General features: G+C 50.5%; 1 protein-coding gene across 1 annotated transcript; it reads left to right on the top strand.

The window, feature by feature from the left end:
- Window positions 1–49: 49 nt before the first annotated feature.
- On the top strand, window positions 50–12,307 carry ACOT13 (acyl-CoA thioesterase 13). The gene is made up of 3 exons (XM_069957925.1): window positions 50–337; window positions 6,483–6,667; window positions 12,005–12,307. Exons 1-3 carry the CDS (start codon window positions 254–256, stop codon window positions 12,159–12,161), a joined length of 426 nt encoding a protein of 141 aa, XP_069814026.1. The 5' UTR covers window positions 50–253; the 3' UTR covers window positions 12,162–12,307.
- Window positions 12,308–18,992: the final 6,685 nt, after the last annotated feature.

Here is an 18,992-nt window from a genome sequence, read left to right as displayed (position 1 = left end):
TCGCGAGACTGGTGTTACCTAATTTACAACCAATCAGTACTTAAAGTTTAAACCATGTGATGCGTTTCAGGGTCGAAGCGGAAGTGAAAGTATCGGCGGTTACACGGTTTTCTCCTTTCAGTGACGGCCCTCCCACTCAGTATGTGGGCCGGGACTGTGGGGAAGGCGGGGCTTGTCAGCACATAACTTCACTTGGAGGTGACCCGCACCCTATAGAGTACCGTGGCCGGGTAGTCGCGTGCGCTGTGTAGTCATGAGCGGGCTGTGTATAAATACGCTGCGGACAATGTTCAAAGTGGTGGGAGAGGGACCTGGATTTGACCGCGTTCTGAACAAGGTAAACGGTGTGTGAGCCGGGGCCGCAGGGGTGGACGCCAGGGGGCGGTGTGCGCAGCAACCAGTGAGATGAGCCTGGAGAGGATGAGCGCCTTGGTCTGCCCCCCTTGGCGCTAGTATTAGGGTTCTGCTGCACAGCTACTTGTACTGGCTTCTTAGCACTGTTCACACTCAGCGCTGGGGAACATGAGGAACATCTTTACAGAAAATAACAAGACACAGGCAATACACCTATGTACTGAATGCTTCTATTGTATCCGGGCAGTGACAGGTCTGCAGGATAGAGGGTGGAGTGCCAGGTCACAGCTCCACCTGCAGGTATAAGTATGGGGACCCTAATGGATCAATGAGTCCTGTATCCCCCCTGCCTTTCCATTCATTGTCTGGAGCTGCTGCAGGGAGCCAGGCTGTGGACCAGGGCCGTATTTGTCACTAGGCACCCGTGGTCCGGTGCCTAGGGCGGCGCCCCGGGGGGGGCGGCACCCGCAGGGAACACTTTTTTTATTATTTAAAAAAAAAAAAAAAAAAAACGTCCGTAGGCACCGGCCCACGGGTGCCTAGTCCGCGCCGGGGGGGGGGGGGGGGAGGTGTGATGGAGCGGCCGGGAGCAGGCTGGTGGGCAGGCTGGTTCCCTCCCCCCATGCAGCGCCGAGGTCCGGGGTCCGGGGTGCGATGCAGGTGTTGAGCTTCCGGCACACACAGTCTGACAGAGGCCGGAAGCTCACAGCTGCAGCCCCGCGGTCCCGGATCTTCTCTCCTGCTCGGCGGCGCTCACGTGATGTGACGTCATCGCCTAGCAGGAGAGAAGATCCAGGAACGCGGGGCTGCAGCTGTGAGCTTCCGGCCTCTGTCAGACTGTGTGTGCCGGAAGCTCAACACCTGCCCCGGACCCTGGACCCCGGACCTCGGCGCTGCATGGGGGGAGGGAACCAGCCTGCTCCCGGCCGCCCCGTCTCCCCCCAGCCCCACAGCGTCTGCCCGCCCCCCCGGCCCCCCTGCATCGTCAGCTGCCCCCCTGCCCCCCCCAGCCTCTCACCTGCCCCCCAGCCTCTCACCTCCCCCCCCAGCCTCTCACCTGCCCCTCAGCCTCTCACCTGCCCCCCAGCCTCTCACCTGCCCCTCAGCCTCTCACCTGCCCCCCAGCCTCTCACCTGCCCCTCAGCCTCTCACCTGCCCCCCCAGCCTCTCACCTGCCCCCCAGCCTCTCACCTGCCCCCCAGCCTCTCACCTGCCCCCCCCAGCCTCTCACCTGCCCCCCCAGCCTCTCACCTGCCCCCCCAGCCTCTCACCTGCCCCCCCAGCCTCTCACCTGCCCCCCCAGCCTCTCACCTGCCCCCCCAGCCTCTCACCTGCCCCTCAGCCTCTCACCTGCCCCTCAGCCTCTCACCTGCCCCTCAGCCTCTCACCTGCCCCTCAGCCTCTCACCTGCCCCTCAGCCTCTCACCTGCCCCTCAGCCTCTCACCTGCCCCTCAGCCTCTCACCTGCCCCCCCAGCCTCTCACCTGCCCCTCAGCCTCTCACCTGCCCCCCCAGCCTCTCACCTGCCCCCCCAGCCTCTCACCTGCCCCCCCAGCCTCTCACCTGCCCCTCAGCCTCTCACCTGCCCCCCAGCCTCTCCCCTGCTCCCCCAGCCTCTCCACCTAACCATCAGCCTCTCCCCCCAAACCTCAGCCTCTCCCCTGCCCCCCCCAGCCTCTCCCCTGCCCCCCCCAGCCTCTCCACCTAACCCCTTAGCCTATCCACCTAACCCTCAGCCTCTCCCCCTAACCCTCAGCCTCTCCCCCTAACCCTCAGCCTCTCCCCTGCCCCCCAGCCTCTCCCCCTAACCCTCAGCCTCTCCCCTGCCCCCCAGCCTCTCCCCCTAACCCTCAGCCTCTCCCCTGCCCCCCAGCCTCTCCCCTGCCCCCCCCCCCAGCCTCTCCACCTAACCCCTTAGCCTCTCCCCTGCCCCCCAGACTCTCCCCTGCCCCCCAGACTCTCCCCTGCCCCCCAGACTCTCCCCTGCCCCCCAGACTCTCCCCTGCCCCCCAGACTCTCCCCCTAACCCTCAGCCTCTCCCCTGGTCCCCAACCTCTCCCCCCTGCATTCTCAGCCTCTCACCTGCCCCCCAGCCTCTCACCTGCCCCTCAGCCTCTCACCTGCCCCTCAGCCTCTCACCTGCCCCTCAGCCTCTCACCTGCCCCTCAGCCTCTCACCTGCCCCTCAGCCTCTCACCTGCCCCCCAGCCTCTCACCTGCCCCTCAGCCTCTCCCCTGCCCCCCTGCTCCCCCCAGCCTCTCCACCTAACCATCAGCCTCTCCCCCCAAACCTCAGCCTCTCCCACTGCCCCCCAGCCTCTCTCCCTAACCCTCAGCCTCTCCCCTGCCCCCCAGCCTCTCCCCTGCCCCCCCCAGCCTCTCCACCTAACCCCTTAGCCTATCCACCTAACCCTCAGCCTCTCCCCTGCCCCCCAGCCTCTCCCCTGCCCCCCAGCCTCTCCCCTGCCCCCCCCAGCCTCTCCCCTGCCCCCCAGCCTTTCCGCTGCCCCCCCCCAGACTCTCCCCCTAACCCTCAGCCTCTCCCCTGGTCCCCAACCTCTCCCCCCTGCATTCTCAGCCTCTCCCCTGCCCCCCCAGCCTCTCACCTGCCCCTCAGCCTCTCACCTGCCCCCCAGCCTCTCACCTGCCCCCCAGCCTCTCACCTGCCCCTCAGCCTCTCACCTGCCCCTCAGCCTCTCACCTGCCCCCCAGCCTCTCACCTGCCCCTCAGCCTCTCACCTGCCCCCCAGCCTCTCACCTGCCCCTCAGCCTCTCCCCTGCCCCCCAGCCTCTCCCCTGCTCCCCCAGCCTCTCCACCTAACCATCAGCCTCTCCCCCCAAACCTCAGCCTCTCCCACTGCCCCCCAGCCTCTCTCCCTAACCCTCAGCCTCTCCCCTGCCCCCCAGCCTCTCCCCTCCCCCCCCCAGCCTCTCCACCTAACCCCTTAGCCTATCCACCTAACCCTCAGCCTCTCCCCTGCCCCCCAGCCTCTCCCCTGCCCCCCCCAGCCTCTCCCCTGCCCCCCAGCCTTTCCGCTGCCCCCCCCCCCCAGACTCTCCCCCTAACCCTCAGCCTCTCCCCTGGTCCCCAGCCTCTCCCCCCTGCATTCTCAGCCTCTTCCCTGACCCCAGCCTCTCTCCCCTGGCCCCCAGCCTCTCTCCCCTGCATTCTCAGCTGCTCCCCAGCCTCCCAGCCCCTCCCCCTGACCCACAGCTTCTCCCTCTGACCCCCAGCCTCTCCCCCTGAATCCCAGCTTCTTCCCTGCCCCCCTACCGCTCCCCCTGACCCCCAGCCTCTCCCCCTGAGCCCCAGCCCCCCCTGAACCCCAGCTTCTCCCCTGCCACCCTAGCTGCCCCTCCCTGCTGGTCCCCTGCCCCCCAGCTGCTCTCCCTTTCCCCCAGCTGCTCTCCCTTTCCCCCAGCTGCCTCCCTTCCCCAGCTGCCTCCCTTCCCCAGTCACCCCCAGCTGCCTCCCTTCCTCAGTCCCCCCCCCAGCTGCCTCCCTTCCCCTGTCACCCCCAGCTGCCTCCTTTCCCCAGTTACCCCCAGCTGCCTCCCTTCCCCAGTCACCCCCAGCTGCCTCCCTTCCCCAGTCACCCCCAGCTGCCTCCCTTCCCCAGTCACCCCCAGCTGCCTCCCTTCCCCAGTCACCCCCAGCTGCCTCCCTTCCCCAGTCACCCCCAGCTGCCTCCCTTCCCCAGTCACCCCCAGCTGCCTCCTTCCCCAGTCACCCCCAGCTGCCTCCCTTCCCCAGTCACCCCCAGCTGCCTCCCTTCCCCAGTCACCCCCAGCTGCCTCCCTTCCCCAGTCACCCCCAGCTGCCTCCCTTCCCCAGTCCCCCCCCCAGCTGCCTCCCTTCCCCTGTCACCCCCAGCTGCCTCCTTTCCCCAGTTACCCCCAGCTGCCTCCCTTCCCCAGTCACCCCCAGCTGCCTCCCTTCCCCAGTCACCCCCAGCTGCCTCCCTTCCCCAGTCACCCCCAGCTGCCTCCCTTCCCCAGTCACCCCCAGCTGCCTCCCTTCCCCAGTCACCCCCAGCTGCCTCCCTTCCCCAGTCACCCCCAGCTGCCTCCCTTCCCCAGTCACCCCCAGCTGCCTCCCTTCCCCAGTCACCCCCAGCTGCCTCCCTTCCCCAGTCACCCCCAGCTGCCTCCCTTCCCCAGTCACCCCCAGCTGCCTCCCTTCCCCAGTCACCCCCAGCTGCCTCCCTTCCCCAGTCACCCCCAGCTGCCCCTGCAGACGAGTTGTGGTCGGAGAAGTCATCATGATGGCTGCGCCAGATGGAGAAGAAAGCAAAAAGTTAGCGACGGCAATCGGAGAAGACGTCACCTGTGAGTCATTAGTAACTGCACTGTAATCACTTCTATAGTGTGCAGAGCCTGTGTACCATTGGGGTCTATAAGGGTCAGTTTATTGTTTGCGGTAGTGTACTGACACAGCCCCAGGGTCACTACAGTACACTAGTGCAAACTTTTTAACTAGGACCCAACTACAACAGCTGCAGGCACTACAACTCCCAGCATATCCTGAGGGCTGCAGACTGTCAGTACTTGCTGGGAGTTGTAGTGCCTACAGCTGTTGTAGTTGGGTCCTAGGTGCATCATACACTGTATTCTTTGTGGCGTATAAGAATACATAGATCTGTGGGGCTCAGTGCAGGGAGGTGACCCCAGAACAGCACTAATAGGGGATAGAACAAAAACATCTCCCCCTATCCCCTATTAGTGATGTTCTGGGGTCACTTCCCTGCACTGAGCCCCCACAGATCTATGTATTCTGATCTCCCACAACGCCTCCAGGACCCAACTACAACAGCTGCAGGCACTACAACTCCCAGAACAGTCTGCAGCCCTCAGGATATGCTGGGAGTTGTAGTGCCTGCAGCTCTTGTATTTGGGTCCTAGGTGCATCATACACTGGATGCTTTGTGACATATAAGAATAAAGAGATCTGTGGGGGCTCAGTGCAGGGAAGTGACCCCAGAACATCACTAATAGGGGATAGGGGGAGATGTTTTTGTTCTATCCCCTATTAGTGATGTTCTGCGGTCACTTCCCTGCACTGAGCCCCCACAGATCTGTGTATTCTTATATGTCACAAAGCATCCAGTGTATAATGCACCTAGGACCCAACTACAACAGCTGTAGGCACTACAACTCCCAGCATGTACTGACAGTCTGCAGCCCTCAGGATATGCTGGGAGTTGTAGTACAGTGTGGACAGATGTATTGCTGGACCTTCAGGGCTGATGGTTGTCACCCACAGATTGCAGCCACCAGGAGCCTCTGCACACAGTGATTTATTATAGGGTTGTCCTCTCAGAGACTACAACTCCCAGCATACCCTGAGAGCTGTATAAATGGAGGGTGTTCTGAGATTTGTCACAGATACAGATGAATTCAGGAGAGGAGGGGGTCAGCATGTCGTGTCTCACTGGTTCTATATTGGTGGCCCCAGGTGCCCCAGTCCGACACTGGACAGAACCAGTCCCCAAACTAAGACGTCCCCGACCTCCTTCCTTCCTCCATCACGTCTGTTTGATGAGAAGAGCGGGCATCAAGCAGAGCGGCACCCAAGTGCCAGGGTATATACCATGCATGTACAGTAACGGCGCGGCGGGGGGGGGGCTGCGGGGTGGGCGCCTCTGCGTGCAAAGTGCCTAGGGCAGCATGAACTCTAAATACAGGCCTGCTGTGGACCCCTGTCATGTCACTCTCTGGGTGATTTTGGAATAGCTCATTTACATGGGGAAAATCTTAATCCTCCAATAAAAAATTCCTGAAAATAGATGGGAGATGCTATGTGAATAAGGCTGTGTGCACACTACACATATTTGTAACTACTCCCAATGGGAAAGGTGTATATTAGTGAATAGGTAACACTGTAGTTCCCCAATATAATAAAGATACTGCTTTAGTACTAAAAAGACAAGATTTGTTCCTTGTTGCTTTTTTCATCATAAGATGCACGGATCCTCTGCGTCAGGCTCACTGATCTTCATGTGTCCTGTGCTCATCCACCTGACATCCATGCGGCTGAATGTACTTGCACAGGAGATTAGCATGTGGTGATATACTGCAGAGCACCAATCTGTGAATACAATAGATTGTGCTTCTTTTCTATCTTCCCAGCTACAACTTGTCTCTGCAAGTCCTGGTAAAGTGGTTTGTGAGCTGAAGGTTGGGGAGGAGCACACGAATCGGCAAGGCGCGCTGCATGGTGGTCTCACAGCTACCATAGTTGACATGATTTCCACTGCTGCTTTGGTACACACAGAAAGGGGTGCTCCAGGAGTCAGTGTGGATATGAATATCACGTAAGTATGGTTGTTTGCTGTGATCCATCTTGTAGGTTATAAAAGCTGTATTTACTTCACCAGATTGTACTACATACACCACTTGTGGGAACTCTTTCTGCGCTGTATTTCTGCAAATTATTTGCACACAGCGTGTGTGTATATATATATATATATATATATATATATATATATATATATATATATATATATATATATATATATATATATATATATATAATATAAATTTTTTTTTTTTTTTTTTCGAAAATGTACCCGGTACTGCCCAGGTATAAAGTGTCAGTTTGTTAGACTTGTTCCAAGAGTGCTCAGAGAGCCAATCTATTTTTTTTTTTTTTTTTTTTTTTTTTTTTTTTTATAGGGGAAATCGCCAGGAGATCCATATACCCTTATCTGCACTGTATATGTAAATTGTAGCTTATGCACATTAGAAATAAACTAAAAACTTTAAACATCCTAAATACCTAATAGCCAAACTGAGATGTCATGTGATCAGACTGTATACAGAGCCTGGTTATATACAACATTGGCAGTGTTATACTGAGCCTGGTTTATTACAACATTGGCAGTGTTATATTCAGCCTGGTTATATACAACATTGGCAATGTTATACTGAGCCTGGTTATATACAACATTAGCAGTGTTATACAGAGCCTGGTCACATACACCATTGGCAGTGTTATATACATAGCCTGGTTATGTACAACATTGGCAGTGTTATTGCCAGGTTCATAGACATAAAGATTTTTACCTGATACAACTCTGGAGCAGCGACGTACAAATGTCCATGCGGAAAACATGCAGAATCTAGATTTATGCCGCCACCTGCAGTGATTAGGCTTGGGCCTTGTTTATGGCCATTGCAAATGATGCTTAACAGGAAACTGCAGTAGTCTAAACGGTATTTTCATCTGAATTAATCAGTGGAATTAGTGTATACCTGTAGTGTATAGTTGGGGGTAGCTGTATACCTGCAGTGTATAGTTGGTGGAGGTCCTGTATACCTCTAGTATATAGTTGCTAAAGGTGCTGTATATCTCTAGTTTATAGTTGTGGGGTCGTGGATACCTGTAGTGTATAGTTGTGGGGTCGTGGATACCTGTAGTGTATAGTTGGTGAATGTGCTGTACACCTGTAGTGTATAGTTGGTGAATGTGCTGTACACCTGTAGTGTCCCTCTTTCCCTCTTTGCCCCTTACATGTCCCTCTTTTTGACCTAGGAATTAGATTTGCAATAATAAACCTTTAGGGGGAGATTTATGAAAGGGTGTAAATATACACCTGATGTAAATTGCCCACAGCAACCAATCACATATCCTCTTTTTTTTTTTCTACCAGAGCTGAAAGCTGAGCTGTGATTGGTTGCGGTGGGCAGTTTACACCAGGTGTATATTTACATCCTTTCATAAATCCCCCCCTTAATGTTGCTCTAGAAAGTGTCTGGTTTCTTACTGTATAATAGACCCAAACTTGCATATTATTCTATTATGTGGTGCAAGCTGGATCCTAAAAATTGTTATATTCACATGAATCATGTGACATTATGGCCCCTGTCACACATGCAGACTCATTGAGTTCTATGGCCCCATACACACATCTGTAGGGGTTTCTGATCCATTTGGGGACATGATCGATGCAGCAACAAAATAATGAAGCCATTGTGCATCTGTGTCACCTATGACAGTGGGTCCCTGCAAATGCCGACAGTAACTGAAACACATTTGTAATCCTGTCCGCAGTTTTGGGTCCCCAATTACAGACAGTGTTACTGATGTGTGAATGCGACCCAAGGATGCAGTCACACATACAGGATCTGCACGGTGTGTAATGCATCCTTAAATTAAAAAGAAATGCCTGCAAATTTTTCCTAGCATGAACCACAACTGTCCCTCTTTGGCTGTTCAAAATGTTGAGATGTATATCTGTACTGTATAGTTGGAGTAGGAGGTCTACCAGTTACTTCTGTGGATCTGTTGTGAGGCAGCTGGCCCTAGCAACCACAGCTCCCTGTGAAAATGGAAGTAGTAATCCTATTGGTTGCTAAGGCTTTCAACTGCCGTTTCTGCTGGAGAGCTGCAGCACTAATTATATCACCTGTGTGTGCAGTGTGGAGATTTTCCCATTAATCACTGTGGCGCTCTTCCCCCTCCCCTCCTGTACATCTGGCAAGGACGGGACCTTCGCTCTAACCTGCCCAGGCACCCAATGTATCTGTGGGCCAAATTTGGGGTCAAACGGTTCAGGCGTTTGGAAGTCTATACGGGACAGACAGACTTTCATTTTTTTTAATATATATATTACATACTCAAGGGCTAGTTATATTAACCCCTTAAGGACAAAGCCAATTTTCGTTGGCTTTGGTATGAGGTACATCATGGGATACAAAAGGGTTAAACAAAGGGAGCATGCCAATAAGCATAAACCAGTAGAGAGGCCCACTGCCACTTTTGTAATAATGGTGTATCACTTGGGGGGGTATCTATGAAAACAAAACACCATCTTGTATGAAAAATTTACTTTTTAGTCAGTAAAGGTACAGAGAAGACTGCAAAGAAACTACACTGGTGCTTAATGTAAGTAATAGAACTCACCCAGGGCTCAAGTGACTACTGCTCTATAATGTCCTCTATGCCGCTGCTTAAGGTGTGTTTAGAGACTCTGAAGAGAAGGATTCTCTTCTGTGTGCAGTGTTTGGGAGCCATTATAGGATAGAAATAGTGATGACCTCGTGTATGTGTCAGCTTTTCCTGAAACGCTAACTGAAATGACAAATATTCCTTTAATTTTTTGAAGACTCTAGAGGTCCCCCTCCAGGTCAGGTCCACATGGGTCAATTTTGCATTTAAAAATGAAACAAAACAGATAATTTGTTTGGAAAAAACTTTTTCAATAAAAAGGATTTGATTTAAAAATAAGAAACACTTAACGCTTTTTTTTTTTTTCTTTTTAATGGAGAACCAAAATTATGGGATGCAAATAGACTTGTAAGGAGAAGTCTCAGGGAAGATTAAGTTGTTTTATTTAAAGGGGGTTATCCGGCGAAAATCTTTTTCTTTCAAATCAACTGGTGTCAGAAGGTTATATAGGTTTGTAATTTACTTTTATTAAAAAAAAATCTTAAGTCTTCCAGTACTTATAAGCTACTGGATGTCCTGCAGGAAATGGTGTTTTATTTTCATTCTGACACAGTGCTTTCTGCTGACATCTCTGGCCAAGACAGCAACTGTCCAGAGCAGGAGAGGTTTTCTCTGGGGATTGCCATAGAAAGCCTCTCCTACTCTGGAGTGTTCCTGTCTTGGTCAGACATGTAAGTAAAGAGTATCTGCCAGCACAGTTGCATCCTGAAGTTCAGGTATTCTTAAAGGACAAGTGCCATGAAAAACCTTTTCCCAGTAATTGAAGCACATTGCAAAGTTATAACTCTGTAATGTGCTTCAATCACCTATCTGCCTCCCTTCCCTGTCTTTTCCCCCCCTTCACCAGGAAGTGCACTAAACTCACACAGACCTGATTACTGTCGTCACTGTCACCAGGCAGCTCCTTCTTGTGAGGATGAGTCATCAGCAGGAGGGCTGCTCTAGGTCCTGTTACACCAGCCTCCCCCTCCTTGTCAGGTGACTCTGCTTCCTCAGCTTATCTTCTCTAGTGACATGACTCCTTCACTGAGTCCACAGGCAGCAGGAGAGAGGGTATGAGGGGAGGGGGGAGCTGCCTATGTGCCGGAGTCAGTCGGAGGGAAGATAAGCAAGTGAGATGTGACAAGTGATGGCTTGCAGTTGTTCAGCCAATGGGAGCTGAGCAAGCCTGTCACCTGACAAGGCAGGGGAGGGGGGAGGCTAGTGTAACAGGAGAAGGAGCTGAGAGAAGAGCTTGGTGACAGTGACAACAGTAATCAGGTCTGTGTGAGTTAGGACACTTCCTGGTGGAGGGGGGAAAAGACAGGGAAGGGAGGCAGATAGGTAATTGAAGCATATTACAGAGTTATATAACTTTGTAATGTGCTTCAATTACTGGGAAAAAGTTTTTCATGGCACTTGTCCTTTAATTACTAACCATGCGTGATTGTTTGTGCGCAACCGCCATTATGATCAAAGGGGGCTGTGCACACTTCCATCACGTGTAGTCTATAACAAAGCATACGCAAACTTCGGGATTAATAGGCAACTTTGCTGTGCTGACTGGTACTCTTAAAGGGGTACTCCCCCCAAGAGCTAAAAAATGAAATGCTCCTAAACCTAGCTGGCCTTACTCACCAAGTCCCCCTGAGTATTTTGAGCCGTCTCCCATCTTTCTAGCTGCTGCCGTTCCTTAGTTACAAGTTTTTTTTAAAAGCCAATCTATATCCAAGATAGGAAACTACATTTCCCATCATGCAATGCTTATGCCTGATGATGGTGAAGTAGCAGAGCTGAGACTATGAAGGAGATGACGGTGTAGCAGAGCTGTGATGGCGGTGTTGGTGTACAAAGCTGAGTTGGGGGGGGACAGCGTAGCAGAGCTGAGTTGGGGGGGACGGCGTAGCAGAGCTGAGTTGGGGGGGACGGCGTAGCAGAGCTGAGTTGGGGGGGACGGCGTAGCAGAGCTGAGTTGGGGGGGACGGCGTAGCAGAGCTGAGTTGGGGGGGGACGGCGTAGCAGAGCTGAGTTGGGGGACGGACGGCGTAGCAGAGCAGAGTTGGGGGACGTACGGCGTAGCAGAGCCGTGGACAATCGTGGGGGGCGGAGCTTGGTGCGGGCTATCGCGGGGGGGAGCTTGCCGTGGGCGATCGTGGGGGGTGGAGTTTGCCCCGGGGGGGGGCCGCGGGTGAGTGAGGGATACCACGGGTGATTGGGGGGGCGGTTGGTTGTGGGGCGGGGGGCTGTGTGCTGCGGGTGAGTGCTGGACGGTGGGGGAGGCTCTGCACACAGGGGGTGAGCTCTGGGCTGGGGGTGAGCGGGTGGCTGCTGTTAGAGAGGGATGCAGTCACAGCTGCGCTGATCACTGTCTCCCTCTGTCACAGCAGCCACCCTATCAGTGTTCTCAGTCCCAGCACAGTAAAGTGACTGAGGACACGTGATGCCGACACGGAGGGTGGGAGCCAGGAGCAGGGAGTGTGTCGGTGTGGACTGAGGTCTGATGATTCTATGCAATCCATGGGGGTGAATGCAGCTGGATAACAGCAAAACTGTGCAGAATCCATAATAACTGTATATTGGAAAGATTAAAAGCTACGGGTGGGCAACGTATTAATGCAAAAATAATTTTGGGGGGAATACCCCTTTGTGTTGTGTTTTTTTTGTTTTTTTTGTTTTTTTTTTTAAATAAAAAAAACCTAAAATTTTTGTTGCTTTCTTAAAGGTATATGAATGCTGCCAAAATTGGAGACTCGATTCTCATTACTGCGCAAGTTTTGAAGCAAGGAAGAACGCTTGCATTTGCAACTGTAGATCTGGTTAATAAAGAGAATGGAAAACTAATAGCACAAGGAAGGCACACAAAACATCTTGGAAGTTAGACCTAGGCTTTGTAGAAGGACTTATTTAAAAAAAAAAAGTTACGCAGGGTTTGTCTCAAACTTTTCTCTGCATCATTTTAGTTTCAATAAATAAAAAATAGTGAAGTGACTTTGTGTAAAAGGTTTGTACAAAAAAAAAATAATTCCTAGCAGAATATGGCATATGTTGGAAGTCAAAAGCTTTGCTACAGTTATTAAATCTCAGTTTTTTCACAATTGCCACTTAGGTGGTGTAGAGCGAGGCTTTTTTTTTTTTTTTTTTAATTCTGTGTTTTATATGAGCCAAATACAGCTGGCAAGACACAGCTCCACACCAGCATACATGTATACACCAAGTAACCATACTTCCAAACATATAAGAAATGATTGTACATAACATGCGAAAAGGACAATTCGGAAATTAACAACTGTAGCAGGTGGGGTGAGACGGCTTCCCCAGCCAAATCCAACCCATTCTTTATAAGTGAATAGGGCGTTAGGAACACCTATAAATGGTAGAAGGAAAGAGAGTAGAAAGAGTAACAGAGGGAAGAGCCAGGACAAGAAAAACAAAACAAAAAGACGAGAGAGAGACGTGCTATCGGTGAGTGCGGAAAGTGCTGATCCAATAAGGCAAGAAATTAACAGATAAAGGGATGTACTCATTCAGAGGAGACGGTACATATCTAGGTTGGTGACAAACGAAAAAGATATTTGTATACCTCAGTTTCTCCTTCGGTCGGTATAGGAGTTCCCTACGAACTTTGGCAGGCTTGTCACCCAAAACAAACTTAGTCTGAAAGGAAATCAGTGATTGAAGGAAGGCTGCAGGTAGGCAAATGGGGCATTGGAAATAATAAAGTATCCTTGGAAGGACATTTATCTTGTATATTGCACACCTACCGAACCAAGTAAACAGGCCCTTCGTCCAGCGTGCACAATCCGCCTGAATAGTGGGCAATAGTGGGACAAAATTACATTGATAGAGTTTAGAGTCAGGTGAATGCCCAAATATATAAGGGATCCAGAGGCCCATTTAAAACTAAAAGCAGATTGTAGACCTGCCACTGCCAAATTTGGAAGGGAAATGTTCAGGGCTTCCGATTTTGTAAAATTAATTTTGAAATTGTACAGTCTGGCATATTCCTCGAATTCTTTCATTAAATTGGGAAGAGAAACCTGCGGGGAGGTGATGAAGAACAATAGATCATCGGCATAAGCCGCTATTTTATAATGAGACTTGGCCTTCTGCAGCCCCCCCACATCCCGATTTCCTCGCACCAGTCAGTATAAAAATGTGAGGTGACGGGGCGGCCCTGCCGCATTCCATTACAAATAGGGAAAAGGAGAGAATGCCATTCACCCGAACGCAGGCCGACAGAGAAACGTATAAGGGAGGATCCACCGAAGCAAGTGAGGGCCCAGACCTAGGAATCTGAGAGTTTCCTCCATGAAGGACAAGTTAACTCGGTCGAAAGCTTTCTCCGCATCGGTGGAAAGCAGCATCATCAGGAGTTTTTGCAACATCGCGTTGTGGACCAAGTTAACCACCTTCACCGTGTTATCTCGGGCCTCACGATCTGGCATGAAGCCCGCCTGATCCAGGTGAATGACACTAGAATGTAACTGGGGAAAACGAGAGGTTGTCTTCGACAATGACTTCAGATCCACGTTAAAGAAGTGAGATGGGTCTGCAGTTAGCACAAAGAGAACGGTCCTTACCTGGCTTAGGAATGACAGTGATGTGCACTCTGGTAACTTTGCAAGGCAGGAATGTCCCCTCAACTAAGCAATTAAATGCCTTCAAGAAATGTGGGGAAAGAATGCCCTGAAAGAGCTTGTAATAAATCAAGCCAAACCCGTCAGGGCCCGGGGCTTTACCAGCTTGAGTAGATTTTATAGCCCTATCCAGTTCTGTATCCGAGATTGGGGCCTCTAAGATTATCTGCAAAAGATCCAAAGCCAGGAACAGACTATAAGCAGAGATCAGGTCATAAAGGAAAGCCTGAGATTTATCCTCTTTTCAAATCCATTCCTGGATTTGGCTTCAAATCTTTGGCAGATAATCTGCCAGATAATCTTTCTGTGTAAATGGACCCTTACGTGTCAATATCATCCTGTGACAATGTGCGCATGCCCGAATGAGTAATATAGTCCTTGATCTTATCCCTGAAAGAGGAATCCAAGGTAGCCAGGTTATGTTTATCGGAGGAATACAAATCAGCACAGAAATCTTTGAGCACTTCAGCAATACCCTCCAGCGTGTGTACACATGAGTGGTCAGCAGCGGTAATGTTAGGGACATAAGATTGTAATCGTTGGGCCCTAAGAGTCCTTGCTAGGGACTTCCCAGTCTTGTTACTGTGCTCATAATAATGGCGTCTGCATTTAGCCAAGGACGCCTTAGCTTTATTTTGTAATTCCTTTTTTAGAAGGTCCCACGTCTGAAGGAGAGTAACCCTAACGTCCTCGGTGGGGTTAGTTTTTTGTGAGCGTTACAGTACACGGACTTGGTCAAGTAGACGTAGACTATTAGCAGCCCTTTCCGCCTTAAATTTGCTGCCCTATTTAATCAGGACACCCCCTCGCCACACATTTATGGGCTTCCCATACTACACTAGGGAGCATGTCGGGAGTGGCATTAGTCGCAAAATATTCCATAAGAGTAGTTTTCAGGTCAGTCTGCACCGCCACATCTTTTACCAGAGAGGCGTTTAGCTTCCATTGAAACTGAGTGGGGAAGGGGTTGATAAGTGATAAGGTGATCGTGATCAGAGAAGGAGATGCAGTCTATTCGGGCATAGTGGAGATCTCTATGTTTGAGAAAAAAGTAATCTAAACTAGTGATGCATGATGCACCGAAATATCGATACTAATATCGATATTCGGGGCAAAAAAAACGATTCGGTACCAGGATTTCCTGGTATCGATACTTTATGTTAAGATGTGCAATAGCGCAGCTTAACATAGAGTATAGTGCAGAGAACACGGCCGGCGGCTATCTGAGCACCGGCCGTGTTCTCTGTGTGCAATGTCAAGGCTGGGAGGTGAGACACCCCTCTAAACGTATCCCCTCTAGGGTCAAGGGCAACATTGAAGTCACCGTCTAAAATCAAATCCGCAAACTCCTCCAACTGTTTAAGGAAGCGGTTTAGTGATTTGTCCTGGTCAGAGTTAGGTAGGTACAGGGAAGCTAAAGTGTAGGTTACTGAGGATATCTTGCCCTTAACCATTAGCAACCGGTCTTCTCCATCACTGTGACTGTCGAGAAATTCCCATGGAAGAGAACGGGAAATGAGTATACTCACTCCCCTGGCCTTCGGATCTGAAGACAGACTATGGTAGATATGTGGAAGCCATCTATTCGAAAGAGAAAGGTGAAAAGATCAGAAAGGATGTATGAAGAAGAAGAAATAGGAAAGCAGTACAATACAAAGATACCACAACAAGGAAAATAAGACAAGAAAAGATACAAGGAAAGGAGCACTATGTGCAGGTGGGTCAGCAGTCCCACAGAAAGGATGAGAGGTAGTAGGCAATCATAGGGAGGGAGCCCACTACAGCACAGCCTATAAAAGAAACAGCATCAGAAACCTGCATAAATAACATTGGATCATCAGTAAAATAACAATGTTTTAGAACCCGGAGGAGATAACATGAACATGCAATGACCATCTATGAAGTTATGGCATAGTAGAAAGTAAGAAATAGGCACTTAGATAGTAGACGGGAGCCCGAGGGGGGGGGGGGGGGGGTATGGAGCGTTAGATAGTGGAAAGGAGCGGGGGTTAGGGGTTTACAAACGAAGAGGAGAATGAAAAGAGTTGAAGAGAGACAGGGTACCTCACATTTTAAAAGAACACATAGCAAATCACAAAGAACATGGGGTACAACCTTATCACTTTCCATATCCCACCCCCAATAGAAAATAAGGAGTCAAGTGCACACCGCTGCTAAAGCACATATACTCATATACAGAATGCCAAAGTCTTGAGACTCAGAAAAATACAGTTAGTGGCCAAATAGGGAACCAGAGCGACCAACCCCCCCCCAATAGAGCCACAACAGTCTAATGAGAGTCAGCAAGCCAGTTCACCCAACAGGGAACCATAATCAGGCCTCATCTGGAATGGCTAGTGAAAGATCATCATCAGCCACACGTTGCGACATCCCATCCAGACTTTTGGAACGCTCTGCTCTAGCACGGCGCCTCTGTGACACGTTGCCTGTGTATCTTGTCTCCCCAGTAGCAACCAATTAGGCAGAGGGAATGCAGGAATATTCAGAAAGTGAAAAAGCCTCCGCCTCGTCAGGGTGACGGAGCTGAAACGTAGCAGAAACCTTACGCAATTGTAAGAGGAAGGAGTATCACTCAGTAATGTATACAGGTGGAAAAGAATAAATCTAGTATAGATAGTAATCCACCGATTCCATAATGTGAAATTAAGGACAAGGTAGTCTCGAGTAATCAATTGCAAGTGCTTTTGTGCATCATTTATTGCGTAACAATAGTAAACACAGACATATCCCGACGTTTCGGTGAAGGCACCTTTCTCAAGGAGTCTATGAACATGAAATACAGAGATAAACATTATGTTATGGTGCTAGAATAAGGTAGATATGATACACAATTCATAATAACAGTATACATAGTACAAGGGATATGGGAGAAGAACCCCGTGGGTACATAGCAAATGAGGTGGGAGGTATATCTTGATCTATAAACAGGGTATGAAAGACATAAATACAACAGATGGACTCAATGGTGATTCTATGCTTGGGGATGAGTGGAGAGAGCAGTGGTGAAATCCATGGCTATAGAGAAAACATATGCACAGATTAGTAATATGTACATGTCCAGACATATTCTTACATAGTAGTATTAGTACGGAGTAGGACAGTGCAGGGTCAAGGTACTACAGTCCAGGGGGGGAGAGATGAGAGGAATGTAAGGAAGAAGAAGTAGAGGGAGTACCTGTAAAGTGGATGTCAACAAGAACTGAAGTTGGAGATGTGCTGGCAAGGCAGCGCCTGCTAAGGCTAGGTTCACACTGCGTTTTCAGCATCCATTTAACGGATCCGTTTTTTTTTAACGTCCAGAAAAATAGGGTCAGCAACGTTTTTTTGTCCGTTTTGGTCCGTCAAAAAAAACGGATCCGTTTTTTTTTATAATGGAAGTCAATGTAAAAACGGATGCACACAAATGAATCCGTTTTTTGCAATCCGTTTTTCATGCGTTTTTTGCAAAAAAAACTGATGCGTTAAACGGATGCTGAAAACGCAGTGTGAACCTAGCCTAAGGGAGAAGAGGTATGATCATTAATGAGGGGGGAAAAAAGGGGGGGGGGAAGGGGGAAAAAAGGTAGATGGGTAGAGTTGGGGTAAATATTTACCCTGGAGGAGCGTATCCGGGTGAGCTGTAGGTTTCCACACTCTCAATGTGAGGGATAAGGCGCCGGATGGCAAGACTGTGAGGGGGAGAAGGAGGTGAGCAATAGTGACCAATGTTACAGGGGAGGATGGGCGAAGAGAGGTAGTTACCCAGGCGGTAGTCCGGTGCGGTGATGGCGGTTCTGCGAGGCTGAGTCGCGGGATGATGACGTAGGCGCTGATGCGCCGGACCGCTATATATATGCGGGGCGCATGCGCGATGGGTCAGGGGCGGAACTACGTGACGTAGGGCAGAAGAGGAGCGTGATTGGATGGCGCTCCGTGATGTGAGTATGGAGGGCGGGATGGGGCGGAATAGGAGGAGGGATACGATGATGCTGGCCGGGACGGATTAGAATAGAGTGGGGCACTAGAATCGGTAATATAATAGGGATGTGTATGGTAGGGGCGGGGAAGTGAGCTACAAAGGGGGTCCAGTGGCGTCTCGAGGAGTGGGATAGTAGCTAAGTGTGGAGGATGAGGGCGGGATGAAGCGTGGTGGATGGAGATGTCCATGCAAATGTGTGTGGGATGATGGGTAGTCTGTGTAGAGAAAGAGGAGGATAGTGTCAGTAAGAAGGGGGAGAGGAAACCAGAGGAGACGAGGGGTTTGGAAATATACGAAAGTAAAAGAGGGAGAAGGATAACAAAAAGGAGCTGTCAGGCTATGCACTGTCCATACTACCTGTCAGTTGCGGGGGCGCGTGCATGGGTCAGACCTGTGAGGAGGTATAAAGATATTAGATCATGTTGAAACGCAGGGATGTGTTACTAACCAGGGTAACACATTCTAGATAAAGCATAAATCATATAATTATGAAATAATGTATATACAGTAGGATCGAAGTCTCCAAAGTGTAGGCGGAGATCAGAGGATTGACCTTCTGCAGATTAATTATACATCAGTTCGTACTCTCTGTTAAGTCCATTGGGTTCCAGTGTTCCCAAGGTGTGGATCCAGTAGGCCTCACGTTCCTTCAGTCTCTGGATCCGGTTGCCACCTCGGCGTGCCGAGGGGATCTGTTCTAAAACCTGGTAGCGCAGTTGGGAGATATTGTGTTTGGCTGAGGTGAAGTGGGCTGGTATAGGTAGCAGGGTGCGAGAACATCTAATGGTTGATTTGTGTTGGGAAATGCGGTCTCTGATATGCTGGGTGGTTTCCCCAACATAACCTAAGCCGCAGGGGCACTTGATGAGATAGACCACGTAGCTACTATTGCATGTATGGAAGCCGTTTATTTTGAATTTCTTGCCTGTGTGGGGATGAGTGGCATAGGGACCCTTGGTGATATTTGAGCACTGGTGACAATGGAGACAGGGGAATGTGCCTCTTTTTTGTGTTGCTAGGAAGGTCTGTTTATTCACTCTATTGGTGGGTCCTATGTCAGCCCGTACTAGGCGGTCACAAAGGTTAGGTGGTCT

The sequence above is a fragment of the Dendropsophus ebraccatus genome, chromosome 2, assembly GCF_027789765.1.
Source record: "Dendropsophus ebraccatus isolate aDenEbr1 chromosome 2, aDenEbr1.pat, whole genome shotgun sequence".
Classification (NCBI taxonomy): Eukaryota; Metazoa; Chordata; class Amphibia; order Anura; family Hylidae; genus Dendropsophus; species Dendropsophus ebraccatus.
This window is presented reverse-complemented; position numbering and strand designations above follow the sequence as displayed.